The 25,418-nt window shown below is 42.9% G+C and overlaps 1 protein-coding gene across 1 annotated transcript; it reads right to left on the bottom strand.

Annotated features, from left to right (window-relative positions):
• Positions 1–16,435: 16,435 nt before the first annotated feature.
• Positions 16,436–17,865, bottom strand: LOC104943511 (laminin subunit alpha-4-like). Its single transcript, XM_010768949.1, has 4 exons — positions 17,563–17,865; positions 17,362–17,455; positions 16,736–16,855; positions 16,436–16,649 (listed from the first exon to the last, which is right to left on the bottom strand). Exons 1-4 carry the CDS (start codon positions 17,731–17,733, stop codon positions 16,504–16,506), a joined length of 531 nt encoding a protein of 176 aa, XP_010767251.1. The 5' UTR covers positions 17,734–17,865; the 3' UTR covers positions 16,436–16,503.
• Positions 17,866–25,418: the final 7,553 nt, after the last annotated feature.

The raw sequence follows: 25,418 nt of genomic DNA, 5'->3' as shown, positions 1-25,418 counted from the left end.
ATTAAACTGAAACAAAACAAGACTATTTCCACTCCCACTTGTAGTACTGTTCACCTGATCTCAAAATGTTACAATTTCTGAAGAAAAACAGAAACCAGTGCCACCTGATTGCAGAGTTCAAACATTGCGTGACAGCTACAAATATTGGAACTCGAGCAAATGGAAATAATGACAGCTGGTCAGGCATTATGCTTACAGCGGTAAGGCTGCTATACTTACATCAAAATCAGTCTTTCTTTTTCCTGTGTGTGTCAGGTATTCATGCAGACCTTATGCAACATTTCCAAGAGAGACCAATTTGGAAACTTTTTTCCATTTATTGAAATTAAGGCCTGCACAAAATCCCAAGCGTCTCATGAGAAAAACTCAATGAAAGTGAATAAATAACAGTTATTCTCTTCACACTTATGTAATAGTGATTTTAAGTATTTCATATTTTGAGTTTAAGAAGGCATTTCCTCTCCTTCCACTGAACCATACCAGTCACACTTATGTAAATGACTGTTAGCTTAGCCCCCCTAAGTTTACTGCTGTGCTTCTCAAGCTTTCCATTCTCCCAGAGCACAAAATCCCAATTAAAACTAGCAGTGCTAGATATCCTTCGTAGTTCTTAGTAATTGTTTCAACAGGTATTTAATTTTGAACAGACGTTGACAAAAGCAAGCTTCCCATTACTAGCTGGCAACTGTCTGTTTTGAGAGCTCTATTGACAGCTAACAGACTTTATTAGCTGCCGTTAGCTAGCTTATTAGCAATATTTAGCTCCATGAATTTGAAAACTTGTCTTGGGATGACTCTAATGGTTTCCAGCTAATTGTTTCTTATTTTACCCAGAATCTTGACAGCTACATTACATGATTGTCACGATCTGTCTGTGTTGTGTTTTGTCTTGTCTTTTTCTGTATTTGGTTTCATGTTTTATTTTGAAAAGTGTTCACCCCCTTTCTTGGCTGTTGCTTTATGTCTGTTTTCCCTCCTACCTAATTACCGATTGTGTTCACCTGGTGCCCCTGTGTTTTCTCCTCCCTCCTCACATTTGTCTTGTTAGTGTGATTAGTCTTGGGTGTATTTAAGTTCTGGTTCTTCTGTCTGTCATTGTTGGTTCATTGTTTGTCGTTGACTGTGTTCACGAGGTAGTGTTCTGTTTGTTCCTTAAACCTTGAAATAAAGGTATTTTTCTGTTTGTTCTGCATTTGGGTCCTGACTGCTTTACTCACCCTAACAATGATATCAAGATAAAGGAATGATGCTAAAGCTAAGTAGACCAGGCGAAATGTAGCATCCTCACTAGTTTATGATTGTATGTACAGAAGACATGAATAAACATTAGAAGCACTGTTTATGTATTACAGATTACAATTAGACTGTCTTAACATGTACAAGTAAAGATCTGACTGATAATCTTTTGTGACATTTTTTACAATAAAAGCGAAATTGCTTTTACAACATGAACTAGTTAACGTGCATTATGTGTGTAATATCTATCTTATAATATTGCTCGGTTTGCTTGAGTAAAATATTTTACTAAATTAAAAAAAGGTCAGCGCAGTATGGCTAACGTAGGCTACTAGTTAGCTGGACGTGTTTACAATTACTTCTTTCATAAAACTGTGTCTTTATCATCAAAGCACATACACAGTTTACTCTATTCTTTGCTATTACTGGCCTTTGGAAATATATAGAACAATTGTAAATTCCACACTGATACATCCCCATGCACACTCCAACATGTGGAGAAATCCAAAGCTTGACAGTCCTTTGCTAACGGTTGCTAAGCTACCTTTTGTTTACCACTTTCCAAAATGAGGGACCTGTTCCGAGGAGTTGAGTGAACCATAGTGAACGGTCAGTTCCAGCTGGAGGCATTTTCTACCATATAGGCCTATCCAGTGGCGACTGGTCATTAGGGGCACAGCCCCACCTAGTGTCAGCAGAAAGTATTAAAAATAATGATTACAAAAAAATAAAAATATAAAATATATTTTAAGATCATGTTTAATCATCTGAGTCGTCCATATATTGCTGTTATAGTCTGTGTTCTTCTAATTAGTGTCTGTGTGCCTATTGAGACGTTTTGAGCCATGTGGGACAAAACCCGATCATGCCCCTCCCTCTCACTGTCTAAGTCAATGGTGACTGTAAAAACTACACTGCGCATGCTCAGAGTATTTTTCAATTTAATGTGTGTGGCAAACAAATAATGACCATAGGGGCACTGAGCTGCCATCCCCACCATACGTCATCTCACATAATTCAGAGCTGATTGGCTGTAAATACGTGTGCCGCGAAAAGTGTAGTGTGTGAAGAGGAGACGTAAGATCTGTGGGAAACGTACCTGTTAGATAAATGCACGTTTTGTTCAGCCGGATAATATCCACATGTCTACCCTACTTTTATAATTTTCGAATCATAAATCTATCGATAAGATTTATGATAGACTTTTGAATCTACAAGAAGATAAGGAGGACTTTTACAAAAAAGTAATAGAGATTTTTGTCCAGAAGGACAGCCAAATGGACTTCATCTTCAATTCAAGGTAAGACCGCAATTTTATTGAAAATGGGATCTTACTAAGAGAGAACAATTCAATATTTAAATGATAAAATTACATTTTTTGGGTATCCTTTTGTTGAACTGTCTGTTTAAAATTAATCGAAGCATCAGACAAAAAAAGCTTTTGAAAATAATATTATATTTTGATTTAGGTCAAAATATAATATTTGTAAACCTGAAGAGTCAGTGCCAGTGACTCACCAGCCATGAACCTCACTGCAGAAGCTTATATATAGATATCTAAGTTTGTTGTGCCCCACCACTTTTGTAGCCTACATATAAAGACGCCACTGGACGTGCAAGTGATTGACACAAACTTACGTTTGTTTTGGCAGATAGACCGCCAGTACCTATGGACGGTACAAGTGTGTTTTTGGTCGTTTAACATGTTTAGTCCGTTCTTTGGAAACCACCTGGGCCAAATGACATGGTTTTGCTCATCACGATACTTTCTCGTGCGCAAGAGATAATATCTTGTGCACACAAGAAAGTTACAGGTTTGCCAAGTAGGAAGTGGAGCTGTGCCTTTTACACACAGCCTTCGCTGTGTTTACCTTCATTAGACAGCTAAAGAGCGACTGCTGCTTCGTTATAGCCACACACACCTCTACACCAGGGACGTGCACAGACATTTGGAGGGGCTATTGCTCTAAATTAGAAAAAGGGCCTCCCCCCGAAAACATAAGAACTTTTTATAAAAAAATGAAAACCAGGGACATTTTTTGTTTTGCGGTCCATATCTCATTAACATATCCAATGTTGGTAACTATTAAAGACAAAATGCGGACAATTCTGTTTTAATGTAGTTTGACCATTGTAACGGCTGTGCCTTAAATAAACTCGCTAGTTAATGAAACCAGTTCAAGACGCATTATTCTTATTCTTATCATTCTTTATGAGCGCAGTAACGGTAAGGTATCTAATTACTTATTTATTTAGTATTCCATAACTTAGTAACAGAGATCCTATAATGAAGCAGGCAGTGAAGGGTTCTCCGTGAGAGAGGGCGATCAAGAGAAGAGAGAGAGCGGCCCCATTGAGGGAGTTTACGGAGCAGAGTAAAAGACACAGAAAGACAGAAGCACAATTACAAGTATATTTAGTTTTTTTTGTAAATAACCGACGGTGTCAAGAGGAAGTAAAGTCCCCTGGTGTGTCCCCTATACTCTAGCTGCAATGAGAAAACTCAAAATCAATAAAAGCATATTTAAAAACGGGGACATTTCCGGGGACAGATTGACCCAGGGATTGGCCAATAAAGCCAGGCAGGCACATGATCACCATAGCCATTTGAGGCCGGACTGGACTCGGACGGCTTTCCTTTGCTTTTCAGCTGTCACATTGTAAACAAAGTCACGTTACTGGGGACAGATGACAGCGCTGACAAGGTGTGTTTTATCGCAGCGAGACTCTACAATACTAATTGTGGGCCATGTTTATTCGACCACAACAGAAAAAAAAGACCTTCGCTCTCTCCAGAGGGGCAGGTCAGCCAAAAAGTAGAAAAGGGCCGTTGCCCGGGCAACATTAGCCCGTACCTGTGCACCGCACCACACACACACACAACCACAGCACACACACACACACACACACACACACACAACACACACACACACACACACACCACACACACACACACACACCACACACACACACACACAACACACACACACACACACACCACACACACACACACACCACACACACAACACACACACACCAGCACACACACACACACACACACAACACACACACACCACGAGGTGGCACACCTCGGGGCTCCTTCCGGTTATAAATAGGAAGGCGCGGCAATCTGCTCCCTCTTTTCTTCAGCAACCAGCAGCAGTACTGAAGCACAGGGAAAAATTAAGTCATGAGCAACAAACTGTGTCCGTGATTGGTCCCTCATGTAAGACGGGGTATATCATGAGGCTAGATCCTACACGCGATATGCGAATCCTGCCTGGGGCCACGAGCACGCGTACACGGCTCTCAGCAGCAGGTCGCTTGTTCGCATTGTACCCGTCTCCCGTCAGCCGACCGGGAAGCGAAGAGCGGACCGCTCTAGCTGCTGCGGCTGAGGATGACGATTGGCCCATCCAGGAGCACAGGGACGGACAGGCCTGTCCTCTGGTTGCCGAGTGCTCCGTCCTCCCTCCATGGCTCGCCATGCGGCTCTCCCCTCCCCCCCCGGACGGGGTAGATGGGGTCCGAGCGAGGTACGGGTGTGGCGGCGAAGCACGCGGTCCCCCTCCTCGATTGCCGCGGCGCTGCCGGCGTTGGGGTCATCATGCTGGAGCTGCGGAGATCATCGGCACCGCGGGCAGCCCTGCAGAGGTCTCCTCGTTCCCCCAAGGACGGGAAAGGGTTGGCTCTGATGACATGGCCGGAGTTTTTTCCGGGTTCAGACGGGGCAGGAGTGACCCGATTCTGGCTGCGCTTCCCAGCCATTAGGAGGTACCAGGAGGGGCTGCGGCGAAACACGAGACCCTGAGGGCTCTTTGGCCATCTTTGTTCCCTTCACTTTAAGGTGGAGGGATTCACTGAGGAGGGTTTTCCCAACCACCCCCGCTCTGGAGCGAGGCTTGACGGCGTTTTTTGGGGTTTGGCAGCCAACTTGATCGCCGGACGGCACCCTACGTTGGCCTCCCCCAAGGACCAGTTATGTCTCGCCGCCAGGCTGGACGGGGCGCACCAATGTGCTGTTCAGGCGGTCTGCAGCGCCAAATAACATCGCGCGTTGCTGGGCCAAACTCGGTGGTTACGGTGGTTGTGGAGCGGTCCACCACCGTGGCTACCAGAAGGAGGCGGGAGGGAGATCGGCAAGGCGGCCAGCACGGGCAACTCACGCTGTGCGCATCCGTGGCTGTCTCCCAGGCGAGGATCCGCAGCGTGGATGACGGCAGATCCAGCGCCACCTCTGGCTCCAACAGGCGGCGGTTACAGAGCCGTCCAGCGAAGGTCTTGCTGGATGCTCCGATCAGCCCGGACGGGCTGTTCGGACCCCAGTTTTTAGCCATGGTAGAGTCATGAAGGCAGCAGGCGGAGCAGGCGGGATGATATCCGCCAGCACGGTTGGCTGGCTCAAGCGGCGGCGAGGCCTCAGCGGCACCAGCGCCCAGCAGCAGCAGCAGCGGGCCAACCCGGCCACAGCGACAGGCAGAGAGACGCTCACAGCAACCGCAGCGAGGCCGTCAGACCTCGTCCCGTCGGCAGCGGCACCGTCCACGCCTCCGCCCCCCCACCAGTGGAGAGGGGGGGTCAAAGAGGAGTGAGGTTAATCCGGTTCGTCCTTCTGCTCCACGAGAGCCGCCGAAGAAGCAGGAGCTGCCATGGACGGTTTGTGGGGAGAGGTGGAAGGAAATAAAAATGAAAAGCTTATTTCCCCAACCTTTTGTTCTGAGTCATCAGTTTCAAATGTGTCTTCACATTATCCCCCACTCTGAGTGAAACAGCTGGCCTATGGGGACCCTATCGGTTAATAGGTGTAGTAACTCAACTATGGTGTAGTAACTCACAGGAGGTTCTGGTGAGCATAGTGGAGTTTAATGGTTACTGGTTAGCCGAACTGCTACTCCGGTTTCATCACATACTTAGCATAACAAACCATAGCCCCCAGTTCCTCCTTCTATGCTTATTGAACGGCAAACAACTTCATGTGACAGTGCCACTAGTGGGACTGGTGAACTAACATGCAATGTATATATATATATGACCTTCCAACATTTCCCTTCCCTTCAAGCAGGTTATATACATCCAACAGGAACATTTTTAACCACTGTACCATTTTTTCTTTTTTTAATTAAACCCTAACAGCTGGGACTCACAACACAGTATCTATCTATTCCCTTTTCTTAGCTCAGCTGGAAGTCTTTAAGGTAACTGCGGTACTTAGTTTTTCTTTTGACTGTCTCTTCCCTGGAACCTTGTATTTTCCACCGTTCCAATGGACCCTCTCTGCATGCTGCAGCTTCTGTAGCTGCTGCTTCTTCCAACTCGTCCCCACTGAGCACCACATTCCTCCAATGGTCCCTGCCCAATGTCTCTCCTTTTTCGGCTTGCTGGGACTTAGCTGAGTTCGAGTCAGTCTGTTGTCTTTCATGGTCTTTTTCCTGGTCTTTGGTGGTGAGCATGAATCTGGTCCACCATGTGTCCTGGACTACTCTCCATCACCCAGGCATACTTTATATGAACACTGGCCCTGTCACTGACTCTATGATTCCACTGGAATCCACCTATGGGTCCAAGACTGAAGGTTTCTCGTCAGGGCACTGAGTCTCCTGTTTTGGACCAGCGCCCTTTGCCTTTTTGTCATTGATCTCTTATTTGTCTTTCCTGTTTTTCTTTCACCTTCATGCACAGATCTGGACGAATGAATCCAAAACAGCAACTTAGGGCTTCCTCACCGACGAAAGCAGGCCGCTGGTGACGGACCTTGTTGTAGTCTGAGAGTTACACGATACTTAAAATTAACACTCATGGACTACCCTGGACTGTCAGTGTGCCTTCTGGACATTTTTTCATNCGTTAAGAAAGCTTACTTAAATATCTGCCACAACATAAGTAACCGGATCAGAGTAACATTAAGTACAGTCCGCGGCATATCACATCATAATGTATCATATATTTCCTTATCTGAGTCAGCTGAGCCGTGTCTGGCCGTGCAACACTCACAGTGTGACATACTGTATGCAGAAGTATTATTTTAAGCAACACATTAAGTTGAAGAAACACTCGAGTCAAATGTAATTAAAGACAGATCCGCTCATGTCTTAGACGGGGCATGTCATAAACCTGTTAATGTACGCATTCAAACACTTTTTCTTTTACCAGCTGTATTCACCTTGCAGGTGCAGCTATGTGGCTTTGATCCTGGATAAAGTGTTTAAGTCATGGATGTTTAAAGTATAACTTCTTCATATTTGATTAATATTAAAGTTCACTTTTCATTCAGGAAGTATGAGGCGCTGCGCTGTCAGTACGCTTGTCCATGTTTGTGATTGGTGGAATGCTCCAAATACCACCCCTTTCATGTGAACGCGCACCTAACTAGATAGGACACGGCTAGCTTGAGCGATCCATTTGATTACCCACGTCGTAGTACCGTTTAGCGAGAGCGCGTATGTTTTGGATTAGGTCAACCGGCTAACTCAAACATATCCAGGTTAGCTTGAACCAGCTTCGTAGTACAGGCCTCTGGACCCTAGGACTCCGACACTAGTTCTACCAAGGCTTATTAGGTAAGAGTGGTAGGAGAGGAGTGGAGTTANGCCATAAGTTATTCTCTCTCAGTTGGTGCACGGGGCTAATGCTAATAATGCTAATGCCAACAAATACAATGGTGGCTTCCAAAAACCTTTCAGAGTTTTACGGGCCGTGGTTTGCAATTCGCCCAGCCAATCAGAAAATGGTACTTTTTTCTCCCCAGGATAGTCCCACCTCTCTAGCAGGCACTAAAAATGGGGGTAAAAGTTCTCTGAACTAAGTTCTCTTTTTGGTGTGAACGCAAAATTCCAGGCACTAACGGAACTAAGCGGGAAGAGTACGGGTAAAAGTACTCCGCTTTGAAAGCGCCTATTGGCGTTACAGTCAACAATTGCTTATGGTGAATTACAATGGCAAAAACAAATAGAGCTAGTGTACACGATGCAGCTGTATTATCTGGGAAATAGAAGAATCGGATCAGGATTTGGTATTGGCAGACAATCAATATCAAATTAATGTCATACGAACATAGCTACAGTGTAGTTATGTCGATGGAAATCTTAGGTCACAGGCTTCTCCAACAGTGCAACACAATAATACAGAAAAACTGAAAAATATAGTGNGTTTGTTAATCTTAAATGACAACAACTTGACATTTACGTTAACATTTGGGACTGTAATTTGTAATGTATTATACTTTAACGGTTCTGGCAACCACAGCAGCCCAAATGTTAACGTAAATGTCAAGTTGTTGTCATTTAAGATTAACAAACATCATATGTGTAATTCATGGCACAATTCAAACGGGATCGAAAGAGAAGTTTTCTCTCTCCATTGACTTCAATACATAATTTTTCCGAAAAAGTAGATGTTCCCAGTAGAGACGTGCCATAGAACATGTTGCGAACATGTTGCGAACATGTTGCGAACATGGTTGCGAAACGATCAGCCAGCATGTGTAGTTCTGGGGGGTGGGGGGTGGACCCGTTCAAATCCAGTTTTGGATAGTCTGCCGTGGTTTCATTCCATTTCAAAGAGCTGTTTGACGCTCGGCGTAACCTTGGCGCACTGCCACTCCAACATCCAATTACAGAGCTTGAGGACTAATCACGGGGTTTGTCAAGCAAAGCGGAGTTGTAGTCCCAAAAGATAGCTGGGGATTATGGGTAGTGTAGTGTCTTCGGCCATCCTAAACTCCGAAAAAACTATTTGTTTCTCGGAATCGAAGGTTAAAAACACAAAAGCATTTTACACAAACTATTCTACAATTTAGGATTTTCCAGAGAGGGTTATTTGTGAATATTCGACCCTCCGGAGCGTTTGCAATCAACGGAAGCATCAGCCCATATGCCGCAAATTGTTGTTTCTTACACGACCACTAGAGGTGCTAAACTTTAAAATGTGACTATAGGTCGTAATAAGCTGCCGAACAAACTACCTATTTGGTCGTTTTTTGGAGGACAGGCTGGTAGCATCATATATTAGGTCTCAATGTGTGTATGTGTAAAAAAGTGTCTTTGACCGTGTATATATATAAATATTTGCACACATATTTTTATATACATTTCTTTTTATATTCGGGATTGTGGGAAACGGTATTTTGATCTCTCTGTCTGTACACACAAACTGGAAGATTGACAATAAAGTTGACTTTGACTTTGATATGATGGCATTAGTCTGACACTGAGTATGTGTCAGTGCCTGTAGGCATTATGGCAACACAGGTTGTTAGAAATACACAAATAACAATTAGGGCAACTTGGCCTAATTCCCAACAGGACCAGTATTTCCAAACATGTGGCCTGATTCATCGACACGTCATTTGCATGTGAAACCATGTAGGGACGGTTTAACCCTCGAAGCACCGAATCATATTTGCCCACCATGGAGCTAGCTTTGTCATGCTGCTCTACCGAGAAACACCCGTTTATCTCTTCTCAGAAGATTCTGAATGTATTTATTTGAAACCGTATTCAGATTAGAGTGAAACTGAAAATGGCTCTTGTGATGTAGGCTGTTTGAGTCTTATCTATCCCCTGATGAACTGCTCTATGACTCAGACTCTGGTTTATTACTCATTCGCTTGCACAATTCATAGTGATCATCCCTGTCCAAGCAGATGGCTTCTGTGCATTTATGCTTAATTTAAAACATCCTCTGTTTCATCAGCCCAGACTAAGGAGCCAAAACTAAAAATACTTAAATGACTAATTAAATAATAATATATGTTTATCCCTGCATATTGTTGACACATTGTACGTATGGAAGTATTAGCTAAGTGAAAACTAAATATATTACTCAAGTACATGATTTACAATTTTGAGTTACGTGAGACCATACAAATACATGTGTATGCATTTCATGGTAGCCTACTTCATACTGCGACCCCAAATTATTTAAGTACAACATATTGCATTTTTGATTCTACTATATTTATATTAAAGCTAGCTTGATAAGCATATGTATTATGAGGCATTATAAATTTGAGCCTTTGCCACTTTTGCTGAATAGTGACCACAAGATGCATTCAATCTTAATAGCTCAAATGTAGCATTACAGTAGCAGAAGTCAGAAAAAATGGCTGTGACACCGACTCACTGACTTGCCTGTCTGTGGCTACTGTGGCCCATTTGGGGCAGACGCCCTGGGGGTGTGGAATAAAAGTCGGAGAACTGTATCTGGTCATCAGACGTGAGGAACATCTCTGCCCCGGGGGGGTAATAGGTTATGAAACAATACTCTGGCTCATGCTATTTAATATGGCGGACAGCTGTCTCTGTGGGTGTGTACCTGCCCGCCTGTCTGTATGTGTGGGTCTAATATTACATATTTTTTAAATCTGCTGCTGCATACCTGATCCGCGGCCTGTTTATGGAAACTCTATCCTCCCTGATGTGATTGCTTCCTCGTCTCAGGCCCCTCAGTCATGCCTGACTCACTTTATGAGCGGTCCCCGTGGACAAACCGGCCTTCATGCTTCATTTAACGCTTTGTGTGTGTGTGCATTGGGGAAAGTTTTACTCATTCTTAATTATTTGTGAATGTGCAGCCGGGCACGTCTTCTGCAAATACAGGTTTTAGAAAAATAGTTTTTGAGTCGTTTCAGGACACTCAAGACTCATCAGCGTTATACTATATCCCCTCAGTTTTAGTTCTGGTTGCACAGAGCACATGGATGCACACTAATCCAGATTTGTCTCAGTCTAGGCCAGCTGATAAGAGCAGTGGGAGTTGAAAGGCGGTTTTCAGACACATTTTTGGGTGTGTTGAGGAGACCCATTTCTTCCATTCAAACAATTTGGTTCTAGGTGACACTTCCGACTGATATGAGAGTTATTCACCCTGCTTAACTATCAGCAAGTGAGCAAAGATATTATGAGCTTGTAGCTTGTTTCTGAACTTACAGTACAATGTGATTAGGTGACCCTGGAAAGAACATTAGAGCTTAAGTTAGCAAAGGAGGGTCACTTACAGTCCAGAGCTGAGGAAATAAGGGCCCAGTTAAGCTTTTAAACGTTAGATTGTACTATGACTTCGACTAATGATTACTTTTATTAAAGAATAATCTGCCCTTTTCTTCTAGATTAAGTAATGCTAGTGTTTTGGAATAACATACCAGAATATATCGATAAATGTCCTAGTTTCTCAAAGTCAAAGGTCTTATTTTTCAAAAATTATTGTACGAAACCTTGTTGCATTCCCTTATTTTGTTGTACTTGTTGACCTTTCCCTATTTCAATTGATTTTAGCTGTCACAATTCCCCCGAGTTGATTGATGGTTATTCAGATCACCTGTTGGATCCTAATTAAGAATTGAGAACAGCTTGGTGCATTGTCCCTCTCAGCCAATCAGTAGGTGACAACGCCATTACTTTAGGTCTTTAAGAGAGGTATAGAAAACTGCACACTGAGGACATTCACACCTCGTTTTAGCAGATATTGTCATCGCAAGACTAGCTGGTTATTCATTTTTACTAAAGTAGTATCTTAATGTATTTATGGAGGCAATATTTGGGAGAAATTCTTAAATTCTTCAGGCACTTGTGAGATTTCTTTCTCTAAGTTCATATATATCTTATTTGTATGTAGTTTGGAACTTATGGTCATTCCTCATTAGCTGAAATCTGGGAAATCACTTCCAACAAAACATCATACAATTCAACCTTTGCTTCATTCGTGTTAAAACACAGAACATCCCCTTTTAGACAACAAAAAACATTTAATGGGTTCTTACTTGACCCATGGAACACCCTTCATTAAAATCAGGCCAGTAGTTCTTTCATCTGACAACAAACCAACCAAACCAAAAACAGATAAAGTAAAAAGAATATTAAAAATGAGAATAAAAATAACATTCCTGCCGGTTTGCGGTAATTTTTACATTTGCAACAATAATTAGCCTTTTTAAACTAACTGGGGGGAGTAAGAATCATAAAAACTCTGCAAAATGGGGTCATGGAGGGTAAACTGGCCTGATCGAACCCCCTCCTGCCGGTACTGCCCCTCCATCCAGTATTCAGCACCATCTGTGGACTGCTCCCACTGCAGGACCCGGCTGGAGGAAAAGCACACAGTAGTTAATATGGAAGTGATGGAGGGATGCATGTATGAGTAATGGATAAGGATAGAGTGAGGGGGCAGGAAGGACACTTATGGAATACATTGAGTTGGAAAAAGTGAGCAAGTCATGTTTATTAAAGAAAGGTGCATATTTTAGATTGGGAAGTCTCCTTGGTTTAGACTGCAGAGCCTGATCACATAACGGTCCTACGTTGCAATCTATTTGTTAGAAAAAAACAGTTGGAAAGATGAACTTGGGAATTTACGTATGCAAATGGGAACTAGACATAATGTTAAAGGAGACCTATCATGCTATATTTGAATACTATATTGTAGGGCCATACCTATATAAGGTATATTTATACGTTTTCTTTTTCAAAATACCAAACAGATCATGTCTTTTAGCCATGCCTCATTTCGCTCTATTTTGCTCTCCTCCAGCCCTGTCTTTGCATGCGCTGCAGCTGACCACGCCCCCCCTGCAAAGGAGGGGGCCGAGTTACGAGCGTCATGTTACCATGCTGTTACCATGCCACGGCAACCTCTCATTCCCCTGATTGGTGGAGANATGTCCACCCTCTCCTGTTGGCAGTACAGATTCCCGGGAAGGGAATAAACTTAAAGTCCGCCTCGCCCAGCTTCAGTTGGAAGCTAAAGACAGGCAACTTCAGTTGGAAGCTAAAGACAGAGAGCAAGACCGGCAGTTTCAGTTAGAAATAAGGAAAATCGAGGCAGATGAAGTCCGGATCCGGATACGGCAGATGGAGCTAGACTCCGAACTGCGCGCATCCGGTGTTGTTGGCAATCCTAGAGAAAGCTTTTCACTTCCTTCTCATCCACCTGCCTTCAATGTAGGGAAAAATATTGCATTAGTGCCGGATTTCCGTGAGACTGAATTGGATGCATATTTTGGTGCGTTTGAACGCATTGCAGCGGCATTACAGTGACCGACTGAAGCCTGGGGTCTGTTAGTGCAGTGTAAACTTCACGGGAGAGCTCAGGAGGCGGTTGCTGCTCTTTCGCTGGAGGACAGCCTAAGTTACGACCTGTTGAAGCGTGCCATACTTAGGGTGTACGAGCTAGTTCCTGAAGCTTACCGGCAGAAGTTTAGGAACCATAGAAAGGGTTCTAATCAAACCCATGTCGAGTTTGCCAGGGAAAAGGGGATGTTATTTACAAAATGGATTGACTCGTATAATGCCGCAGAGTATGCTGCTTTAAAAGAATGAATTATTCTGGAAGAATTTAAGAGGGGTTTGCCTGATCGTATTGTGGGGTACATAATCGAACAGAAAGTAAATTCTCTCTCTGCAGCTGCTGTACTAGCCGATGAATATGTGTTGACACATACATCTGTGTTTTCCCTTGTCGCTACTGAGAGGTCACACAGTGTGTCTGCCGCACCATCTGAGCCGTGGAATGTGTATAAGGTAACAAGAGAGGAGAGAGGGTGCTTTTACTGTCATCAACCTGGACATGCCATCGCCAACTGTGCAGCGCTGAAGCGTAAAGAACGGCAGAAGAAAAAATCCCCGCCAAACAGTATTGGCCTGATCACCCGTACACGTGCACAGGCGAGTAAAAGTGTTGCTGATGTCCCATTGTCTGACCCTGTATTTGTGCCGGTGCGTTCACATAAAGCTGTGTTTGAGGAGAAGCCAGAAATTGTGGCTCCTCCTCGTGAGGATTTCGTGAGACCAGCGCAACACGCCGGCTCAGACAAGCCTCTCGACCTTTCGACTCTCCCGGTAACCCGAGAGCGTCAGCTCGTTTATCGGATCCTACTGTTGGTGTTAGCTCTGCAACACTTTAAAATTCATGTTGGACCCAGCCTTTGGCCGATTGTGGTGTTAGCCGGTTATGATCCCTCCCATATATCTGTCTCTTAGCGGTGCCAGACAGTCAGCGTCTCATGCAATGGGCCTGATGTGGCGGGATTTCACGTTAGAACCACCCAGTCATTGAAGGGATCAGAGGATGGTTGTGGGCTGATGCTTTGTCCAGGTGGTAGTTTAGGTTGTGTGGTGTGTATTTGTGTTCGTTATGTATATGTGTTGGTTCACAAAAAACCTGTGGGTTGTGTCTTAAGGGAGGTGTTGTTAACAGCCAGCTGCTTACTTGGTGCTGTTTACTGTTCTTGTGTGTGTGTGTGTGTGTGTGTGGTGATGCTGCGCGTGTTGTGGTGGTGTGCACTCGAGCGCGCAGGTGCTCCGACGTCCTTCGGCACCATCCGAAGAGGTGATTGGATGAGACGTCATCCCAATTTCCCGCGCTTCCTGCACATCTTTCCGGGGGGAGGAGTACAAAGGCCGGAGACGTCATCGCTCTGGAGGCTCTGTGTAGGAGACAGACGCTCTGGCTATTGGCTCGTCGTTCTGGTTAATGGGAGTGTAACCTTCTGGTTTTGTTAGGGCTGTTTAGCAGCGTAACTCTGTTTTAGTTGGGCTGTTTTGTCTTACAGCGTGTTGTGTGGGTGTTTTGTATTGTGTGAGCTTTAGACCCAGGTGTTGGCACTGTTGTCGCTGCGCTTTGTGGGTACAGCCTTCCTATTTTCAGTTGTAGTTCCGTGAGGGTTTTTGTTTCCTTTCTTATTTGTGTATGTAACGCTCCTTTTTAGGTCTCTATTGTTTGGTCGTTTATGCTAAATTGGCCTTTTTGGCCCTTTTTGTTTGTTCCGAGGCTCTGCCTGCATTTTGTGTTACCCAGGCTGTTATAATAAAAACATTCCTAATTAAACAATTCACTGCTGTCGTGTTGCTTTCATTTTTCTTTCCTAGCCGTCGGGGAAGTACAGTGGCCTATTGTGTTTTAATTCTATGTTCAGCGCAGTGTGTTGCTTGGTGGACTTACCGCTGTATCAGTTGTAAAGTATTGCGTCGGTGTTTGTTTGTACTCAGTTTGATTAGNCGAGCCGTGTGAAGCACTGCTCATGCCGCCTCGCACATGTCCACCCTCTCGAAACGGACTTTGAGTTTATTCCCTTCCCGGTAATCTGTACTGCCAACAGGAGAGGGTGGACATGTGCGAGGCGGCATGAGCAGTGCTTCACACGGCTCGCCCGTAAGAGTGACTCGGAGGTGTCATTAACTGATACTATGTTTGGGACATTGCTTACAGATAACAAGATGCCGGAGGAAAAGCCAGAAGTGGTGGTTTCCGCTTTCCCTGCCGTGGCCGCTCCGCCAGCGCAACCTGCCAGCCCAGTTGTTGACGGTTCGACACTCCCGGTAACCCGAGAGCGTTTACTCGCTGCGCAGAGGGCGGATCCAACGCTTGCGAAGTGTTTTGAGGCGGGGATTGGATGACGTCTTATCCAATCACCTCTTCAGATGTTGCGAGGGCGGGACGACCAGTGGCATCGGAGGAACTGCGCAGCTCATGTACACACACACACACACAAACATAATTAACAGTACCAGGAAGGCAGCGGCTGTAACAGTAATGATACACGGGCAAGGCCAGGCAGGAAACATGTGACTTATCAGTAACTTTAGACATCGTAACACAATTTTAAACAAGATTTTATTGTAGATTATACATGTTACTGATACAAATTATATAATATTTACCTTGTTTATTAAAAATTAAAAAATAATTTTTTTAATATATATTTGTTTTATTTGTAATGTGGGAAGAGGGAGGGGGCGGTGCCCCTAGCGCCCCTATGGGCCGGCCGTCACTGTCCTTAGTGCTTGTGCCTGGACTCTATCAAATTTTTGTAGAGAAGAGTATGCATATAATATATATATATTATAAACATTGCAATTATACACATCATAAGACATTATAAATATCTCAGCAAGTGAATGCTCGCATAGTATGGTTGAGAGGTAGTACCCATAGAGTCCAGTAGAGGGCTCCGCCTGTGCTTATATAACTAGGGTTACAATACGTAACCCACCGTTTTGAACACTTGGTACAAACAATGTGCCAATGTGATTAGTGGGATGGTGCAAAATACAATAACAGCAGATGTGTCCCTCAAATTAACACTGTAAAGAATGATGGATCGTTTCTCAAGGGGGTTCTGAGCCTGAAACATTTCCTTTATAATTAATCATTAGTTTATTTTCTGGTTATATGTAACAAAGATAAAAGAAAGAAACAAGAAGAAACATATTCGTTAATTTTTTATTGAATGTTTATGTTAACCAGCGAGAGTTTTTCATGTGTTTCAGTGATGGTTTATGCTGCTGGACAGGTTCCAACACTGACCGCTCCACTGACCAGAGCCGCTTTGCTGAAGCTCACCCGGCTGTTATTGATGGTCAGGTTCCTCATACAGCCTACGTAAGCCTTCCTGGTGGCAATGCCCTCTGGGAGGAAGGGATCTGAGAGGTGGAAGAATACATCACAGGATTAGAAAGGAGTCATGTTTGTTTATCAGGAGATTATCAGAAATGTATTGGTGGTTCACCTTGGGCTCCACCGATAAACACCGGCTTCTTGGTATCTGTGGAGCTGGGGTTCAGAGGTCCAACCACATGGTTGACCTCAGAATCCACATCCAGCTGGACAACGTTGGCATCACGGATCACTAACATCAAGCAGGAATTGATTACACAGTATTCTTCAAGGAATGTAAAAGTGTACTCAACTTCAGTATGTGAGCAAATGTTCTTAGTCTACCACTCAAGTGGCCAAAAGTGAACCCTTGTGCCTCTCAAAGGACTCTTCTTTTTTATTTTGGAAGTTCCACGTCAGCTACTTAATTAAGGTTAAATAAAGTGTGAATTAAAAAAACAGAGAGTCAGAGATAGATTAAGGCATACAAATGTCCCCATGGAAACCAGTTAAAGTCACCATTTTTAATCTCACTATAAAAACTGCTAAATGAAACTATCCCATGGCAAAAAAATAACCCTTTAAATGATAGCTTGTGAACAAGTTTTAAAGTTTAATTCCTATATCTTTTATGAATTGTCTTTTATTTTCCATTGTTTTATGTGTTATTGCCTTTGTAAAGCACTTTGAATTGCCTTGTGTCTGAAAATGAACTATATAAACTAACCTTAACCTTAACCTTAATTGGGAAATTCTCACCAGTGATTCTGTTCCAGTGGCCAGCACACAGACTCTGTCTTGGTTTCACCTTTGTGAAGAACTCATGAGACCCATCATTCACAAGAACCACCACCTGGAAACACACAGCAGCATGTTATTATATTGAACAGAAGACGTGTTTTCAATTGACATACTTTGACCTAACTATGTCGTTTTCTGGATAGCAGTGCCATGACTTACCACTCCTTGATCAAGGAATATTGTGAAATCGCCCTCTGCTGTTTTCACATGCAACAGCATCCCAGATGGCACCCGGGGTCGCAGCTCCATCACCAGCTCAAACCTCAACCCGAGGTCAAAAGTCTCATCTGAGAGGAGCAAGAGGAAGTGAATTCTGGGTACCTTATCCATTTAAGGCAGGGGTGGGGAACCTTTTTCCTCTCAAGGGCCATTTCAAACTTTTCAACATCCTCTGAGGGCCATACAAATGATTGACCTCTGCTTAAAAATACTAAAATCACAGCCCATTCATTTGGCCTTTCTTTCATGTTGTGCAAAGAAAAAGAAACCTAAAATCCAGTAAATCCAGATATCTTACCATGACTCACGCATGCATGTGCACGGTTGTGGCATGACCACCAAAACAGAAAGACATGGACACAAGATGTGTGCACATTTATTTAGTTTCCTATCCATGTGAACATGATTTAGGTGAGGGGGGACCTAACCTCCTCTAGGGGGGTCCGGGGGCATGCTCCCCCGGGAAGATTTTTAAATGTTGAAGTTAATAGCATCAATCTGGTGCACTTTGAGAGCAACATTAAGAGATCTATGGATACATCTCTCAACACCCATATGAAACAGAACTGGAAGCAGATTTTGTTTTTCTTTATGGATATTTTACAAATCACTCCCCTTTCAAACTGTATTCTTGTTTATTAATAACAACTTTTTTTTTACTGTCAAACAAAATAAAGTATTTTATACCAGTTTACTATAATGATCATATAAAGATGTGCCTTTGCCTCACTGGTGGTAGAAAAAGCTTCTTATATTCGTTAGCATAGCTAGCTAACCAGATGCTAATAACAACAAAGTTATTGACTGTATGATCAGTGTGACAGATGAACAGATCGCCACTGGGCCTTCAACTAAAGACACAGCCACGCAAAATCTGCGGCATGTCTACGGCTCCTTATGGGTACTGCATGTGTGAGGTCCCCCGGAGCTAACAGCATTCCCACTAAATAACCGGAAACAGACGTAGGCCTATAAGGGACATTTCGAGCATCATTGCGATACAAAGCCACTGAACTGATTACCCAAGATCCTCAGCTATGGTTTAAGCTCGCTGATTGGATGTTTTAGCCGCAATGCATGTTGGGATAAGGTGTTAATGCGATATGAAATCCCCCAAACCTTTTTTTTTAAAGAAAATAATACTTTATTCCGAGTGTTCTTGCTTTTCTCTTTGAAAGTCATCACATAACGGCATTGTAATACACGGTTCGGCTGCATTACATATTACAGATCTGCCGTAGTTCTTTATTTATAGAGCCCTGATGAGAAGACCTTTGGAAAAACTGGAAGAAATGCAGCCGAAACTGAATACTTGACGTGGATCGTAAATTTATCAACAATTAAACAACATCTTCAATTTCTCTTCACACAATACGTCTCCTCGCAGTATCAACACTAATTCGGCTGACTTTTACATTTGATCTAATTCGTAGATAGGTTATATTTACACCATAACGGTGCACAGCTGATATAAAAGGACTTTTATTCAAGGATATTACTGATTTTCTTTGAATATAAGAATGTAAATACTGAGTCTGAAATAAAATAGCAATATGCTGTAAGATTATGTGAAAACATGAATAAAACTACACATCTTCAGATGTTGTACATACATAAGTGTCCTACACTCATAATACAAAGTTATTATGGCTGGGTGTACCTTGTGTGCACCGCCTAGTGGTTAAACACGTTATTGAATTATTGTTTTAATGTGTTATATTTGATGAAAAGAGTACATACTTTCATAGGGGGAAAGGTAGAAGGTCAATGATATAAAAAATCAAGAAGATACTGTAAGTGATCTCTACAATAAAACAATTTAGTGCCAGATGTACACAGATATTAATAGGAGGATGTGTAAAACTGACAAACTAATTAACCTTTATTTAAACATTAAAGAATACTTTAGATTAAGGTCTTCTTTTAAATAAGAAAAAAGCTTTGGGGGTATCTACAGATAAATATTAAGCCTGACAAAGTACTTAACGTCTAATATATTGCTTTCCTGCAATGTTAACTATGTTGAAGCACTTATTTTAACTGATATTATACATATGAATTGTACTCTTATGTATGTAGATAGTATAAGAAATGTGCAGAATATGACAGTTTAATGGTGGAGGTATACACACATATTGATAGATGTCTTGTAATGCACTGTTGAGGAACCTGTCGACCCAAGTTTTTCATTCATTGCATAACACCGTAGTTGTGTATATGATATGTCAATAAACCTTAGAAAATCTTGAAATCTCGAAAGGGATGTGCAAAATAGCCATTATAAAGTCTTTAATTAACTATTAGTAGAGAATAACGAGTGATGAATATACTTTATTACTCGTTTCCATTCATGTCAATTGCAGATAAATGTTTAGTCTTCTCAAGCACCAACTATCAAATATCTCACCTGATTGTTGGCACTTGACAATCACCTTCCCTGAATTTGACTCAGGTGTAACTAAAGTCTGATTTAAGGGTTGTTTATATTTCACATCATTAATCAGAATCTGCAAAGTCACTAAAATAAATGTAGTGGAGTAAAAATACCAGGTTAACCTCTGAATTGTAGTGGAGCAGAATTACAAAGTAACAATGAGCTGTCATGTGGGTATATATTAATGCTGTCCATTATGGATAAAAGCGATTTTCACCCATTTAGTAATTACATGTTTTAAATTTGATAACACCAATGTGTTTAATACTGGCAACTTCTAATTTTGGGAAAAACGAAAACGTTCCCAGTATAGACATCCCATATAACATTTTGCATGTGTAGTTCTGGGGGTGGGGGGGAGGTTGGTCCCATTCAAGTCCAGTTTTGGATAGTCTGCCGTAGTTTCGTTCCTTTTCAAAGTGCTTGTGTGTTTGTCAAGCAAAGGGACTGTAGTCCCAAACGATAGCTGGGGATTATGGGTAGTGTAGTGTCTTCGGCCATCCTAAACTCCGAAATGTTTTTCGGATTTCATATCACATTAACACCGTATCCCAACGTGCATTGCAGCTAAAACATCCAATGACCGAGCTTAAACCATAGATGAGGATCTTGGGTAATCAGTTCAGTGGGTGTGTATCGCAACGATGCTCGAAATGTCCCATATAGGCCTACGTCTGTTTCCTGTCTGTTTTGGATAGTAGAAGACCCCTTCGGATAAATCTGCTCCCATAAAACCTCATGAACGATGAGTGGAATCCTTAATGTGAGAAAAACATTTTAGAATGAGAACCCGCAGAAAATTACATTTGTGCCTTTACACATTGGCTATAATTTCAGGAAACCACTGTCACATATCCAATATTCTTCTTGTATTGGCTCAGTTGAGTTTAATAACAGGCAAGCAGTTCCCCCTGCTTCCAGCTAAGCTAAGCAAAAGCTGGCTGTATGTCCATATTTGTTAGTCAGATATCAGAGTGGTATCAACCTTTTGATCAACATCTTGACAAGAGAGTAAGTGCATTTCCCGAACCTATTCCTTCAAAGTCTTGATGAAAGGATGAACAAAAAACATGAGTTCAGGTGGAATTAACTTAAACTGTGACTTTTGAAGTTCTACAAAAGCCCAAAGACTAACCAAGTAATTCAATACAATCTAATGACCTGTGCTAACATCCAGACATCAAGCAGCAGCAAATGACTGGAATGCCACAAGTGAAACTAGTGTGGGTCAAAAGCAGGTCATAGGTCACAACATCACAGGGAGGATGAGGAGAAGATGAGAAGAACATGGAGAGATAAAGAGATGACTGAGGAGGTAAATGAGAGAAAAAGAGGAGTGTGGCACACAAGTGGAGGACGACACGCTTCATTAGCATGCTGAGCAGCACTCTTGCTTTAATTTCCAAGTGTGTGCTTCTAGGGTCCTCACTCTTTGTTTCTAGCTACATGTTTTTGTTCGTAGTGTTTTTGCCCGCTAATGTAATGTGATGCATGTGTGTGTGTGAGTGACAGTGATTGAGAGAGAGACTAACAGACACTAAGCAGCTAACTAAACAACAGCAAAACGACAAAGCTGAGTAAAAGTGAAGTTCTGCCCTACGCATAGCAAAATGGAGAAATTAGAGAAACCAGATGGAGAGCACACACACACACACACACACACACACACACACACACACACACACACACACACACACACACAGTTTAATGGATGAACTTAGGATGGCCATTTGAGGAGTATCAGGCCTAAAACAGATACTGCTCAAATTAAAATGTACAACCTTTCATATTTGATTTTGATTTAACATGTATTTTTTCTTGAGAATTCTTTAAAGAACGTTTGTAAAAACAACATTACTGACTGGTGGAGACGTACAGAACTCAATATAGTTCCTACATACACTATATTACATATATATATATATATATATATATATATATAATAATATTGAGATATACATATATATAAATATCAACATAAAAAATGAAATACAATAGGATGAAATAATAGTCTAACATAGTGCATTGATACTGGAAGTTCAATTTGTGTAACTACACTGTGTTCAATGGGGAAACGGCTCAACTTAACAGAGGTTTTATGTGTGTTTATGGTGGAATAATTTAAACAAAAGATAATAATAACAATATTCATAATAAACTCATACATATTATTGAAAAAAAAACAAGGGAGGGGGGGAGTATTGAAAAAAAGGTGTCATAGGAGAGTCAGCTTTTGTGCTAGGGATTTAGTGCTGTTTATTCCATAGTTAAAGTGTGTGATAGCGGAATAATGTGGCAGTAATTGGAGGTTGTTTAATCGGGGAGAATATGTACAGTATGTGTGCGCATGTAGGTCTATGAATAGTTGTTTTTTCATGAAATGGGCCAAACATCTGTGAAGTGAACACGTTTGGTTGTTTTGAATTTGTTTTGTCTCTCTGAACGACTCCATTTTAGTTTGAACGTTATTTTGGAGAAGTGCATGGGAGACTGCCCTGAAAAGAGAAGGATTGTAGGAAACAAAACGTGTGTATTTTTGTGTATGGTTTACGCCTGAGTGGTCATTTCAGTAGACACTGGCACTTTACATCCCCACCACATACGGGACGCTCGGCCAGACAGACCTGTCATTTCTAAACATAAACTTAGCAGTATTCAATATAGGCCGTGTGTAGGAATGGAGCTGTGACACGGGGTGTGTGTGTTTGTGTGCGCCTTTGGCAGTCTGTTCAGTTTCAAGGACAGGTTAAACACTGCTTTCTTTTTATAGCACCAGCAATTTAGCCTGTGTGTGTGTGTGTTTGTGTGGGTGTGGGTGTGTCTGTATGTGTCTGTGTGATAGTGAGATACTTAGTAAATGAGTGAACAAAATTGTGTGATTGTGAAAACCAAGTGTAGAAATACATTATCAGTTTTGTGATGGTAAGAACATTTGGAGGGAAAATCTAGTGTGTGTGCGTATTTGTGTGCGTAAATGTGTGTGTAAGCATGTGCAGTCCTGCATAGCCTTGGGCCTTTCAGCACTGCTTTGTGCCCTGCTGTCATACTTGCCAACCTTGAGACCACAGAAATCGGGAGCATTTCAAAATGCAAAATGGGGGGGGGTGCTAGTGGATCACCGGAGCTGTTAGATTCACATTAACATGCTTATTGTAGTTCTAAGTGCAATGCCTTGCGGCCTGTAGCACCATCCTTGATGGAGCATATGTGTGGGCAGGAAAGGAGTGAGCAGAGAGTAGAGTAGTTGTCGATTCTTGTTCTGTTTTCTGTGACTATCTGCCTCACCCTCTCAGACTTCGTCACGCGCTACTAAAGAGACGTGTTACCATGGAAACCAAACAATGGTGTAGCTGTATTAAAGTCTGAGTGGAAACAGTCTGAGTAAATCTGATTTTGTCAGAAATCGGGAGAAATATGACCCCGGGAGGAAACCGGGAGAGGGCAATGAAATCGGGAGTCTCCCGCAAAAATCGGGAGGGTTGACAAGTATGTCTACCACAGAGTTTGCCACTTGGGTGCAACACACACTATGTACAACGGTGATGAATTATGTCCCGTAATGTTCCACCACAGAGGTCTCTATTTATAATGATAAATGTTAATTTAAAGCTAGAGATGTTTCACAAACAGCTGAACTCAGTTTATGCAACCGGAAGTTCCAGAATAAAGTAAAATGACTCAGATGATGACATCATGAATCATGTTTCGTTATGGATCTGTGTTTAGGTTCGGATGTGTTTTATATTTATTGGAACCACTGTTCAAATAAAAACATTTTCAAAAAACGATGGGCTTTTATTGTGAAGGTGCGCACCGGAAATGTGTGTTCTCGCTGCAAAGGAGGAGCTGAAGGTCACAGCTGGAGCTGGAGCTCCTCCATCCTCAGAACCAGGAGCGACAGACACATCCCGCCTGTCTCACCGCTGCATCTGTCTCTCTGCAGCAGCCTGTCTCACCGCTGCATCTGTCTCTCTGCATCAGCCTGTCTCACCGCTGCATCTGTCCCTCTGCAGCTGCCTGTCTCTCTGCAGCAGCCTGTCTCTCTGCAGCAGCGACCTGTCTTTCTGCAGCTTGTCTCTCTCCCGCTTCACCTGTCTCTCTCATCGCTGGTCCGTCCGTCTCACCCCTGCATCTCCGCCTATTTCACCGCTGCAGCCTGTCTCTCTCTCACTGCTCCGCCTGTCTCTCTCTCACCGCTCCGCCTGTCTCATCGCTGCATCCCCGCCTGTTTTCTCTCTACTGTAGCCTGTCTATCTGCGGCATCTCCACCTGTCTCCCCTCCCTCCCTCCTATCTCCCTCCTGTTTCCCCCCTTCATCACCTGTCTCACCCCCTGTCTCCCCGCTGCACCACCTGTCTCCCCCCCCTGTCTCCCCCTGTGAGTGAGCGGTCCTCTCGCCATGGGGAACCGGGGCATGGAGGACCTGATCCCGCTGGTGAACCGGCTGCAGGACGCCTTCTCCTCCATCGGGCAGAACTCCAGCCTGGACCTGCCGCAGATCGCCGTGGTGGGGGGGCAGAGCGCGGGGAAGAGCTCCGTGCTGGAGAACTTCGTGGGGAAGTGAGTCTGTCACCTGTCTGTCTCTCACCTGTCTGTCTGCCTATCTATCCATCTATCTGTATCATAATGTTGTGTGATACCTTACTATGACACACTGCTGTTTAATGTGTTTATATATTGAATCTCTATCCAATAGGACTGAAATAATCCTACTTTAAAGAGTCCTCTCCTGCTGATGTTCAGGTGTATATCAGTATGTAGTGTCTCTACTTTAAAGAGTCCTCTCCTGCTGATGTTCAGGTGTATATCAGTATGTAGTGTCTCTACTTTAAAGAGTCCTCTCCTGCTGATGTTCAGGTGTATATCAGTATGTAGTGTCTCTACTTTAAAGAGTCCTCTCCTGCTGATGTTCAGGTGTATATCAGTATGTAGTGTCTCTACTTTAAAGAGTCCTCTCCTGCTGATGTTCAGGTGTATATCAGTATGTAGTGTCTCTACTTTAAAGAGTCCTCTCCTGCTGATGTTCAGGTGTATATCAGTATGTAGTGTCTCTACTTTAAAGAGTCCTCTCCTGCTGATGTTCAGGTGTATATCAGTATGTAGTGTCTCTACTTTAAAGAGTCCTCTCTCTTTCATCTAAAGACTAAATCTAAAATAGCTGCCAAAATGAACAGTGACGCAGGGAGACGGGCTCCTCCTCCAGGAATTTCAGGGTAAAGGGGTCATACTTCCGATACGTTTACTGTGACTACTCGACTTGTATTTGGCAGGCTAGGCTTCAAAACATTAATCATTAAATATAGGTGCTCAGGTGGTCAGGTGTTACATACGTCGTCAGGGTAATTAATACGTGCGGTGCAAA

Source organism: Notothenia coriiceps, unplaced genomic scaffold (assembly GCF_000735185.1).
Source record: "Notothenia coriiceps isolate Sejong01 unplaced genomic scaffold, NC01 NC01_scaffold00006130, whole genome shotgun sequence".
Taxonomy (NCBI): Eukaryota; Metazoa; Chordata; class Actinopteri; order Perciformes; family Nototheniidae; genus Notothenia; species Notothenia coriiceps.
The sequence above is the reverse complement of the archived record's forward strand: the minus strand, read 5'-3'. Positions and strand labels throughout refer to the sequence as shown.

Bases quoted from the DNA above. Each gene is read 5' to 3' on its own strand.
- LOC104943511 (XM_010768949.1), bottom strand. From the start codon at position 17,733: ATGGATAAGGTACCCAGAATTCACTTCCTCTTGCTCCTCTCAGATGAG. The intron at 17,456-17,562 runs GTAAGTCATGGC...GTGTGTTTCCAG, and splicing joins TATTCCTTGATCAAGGAGTG to GTGGTGGTTCTTGTGAATGA. The intron at 16,650-16,735 runs GTGAACCACCAA...TCCACCTCTCAG, and splicing joins GTTTATCGGTGGAGCCCAAG to ATCCCTTCCTCCCAGAGGGC.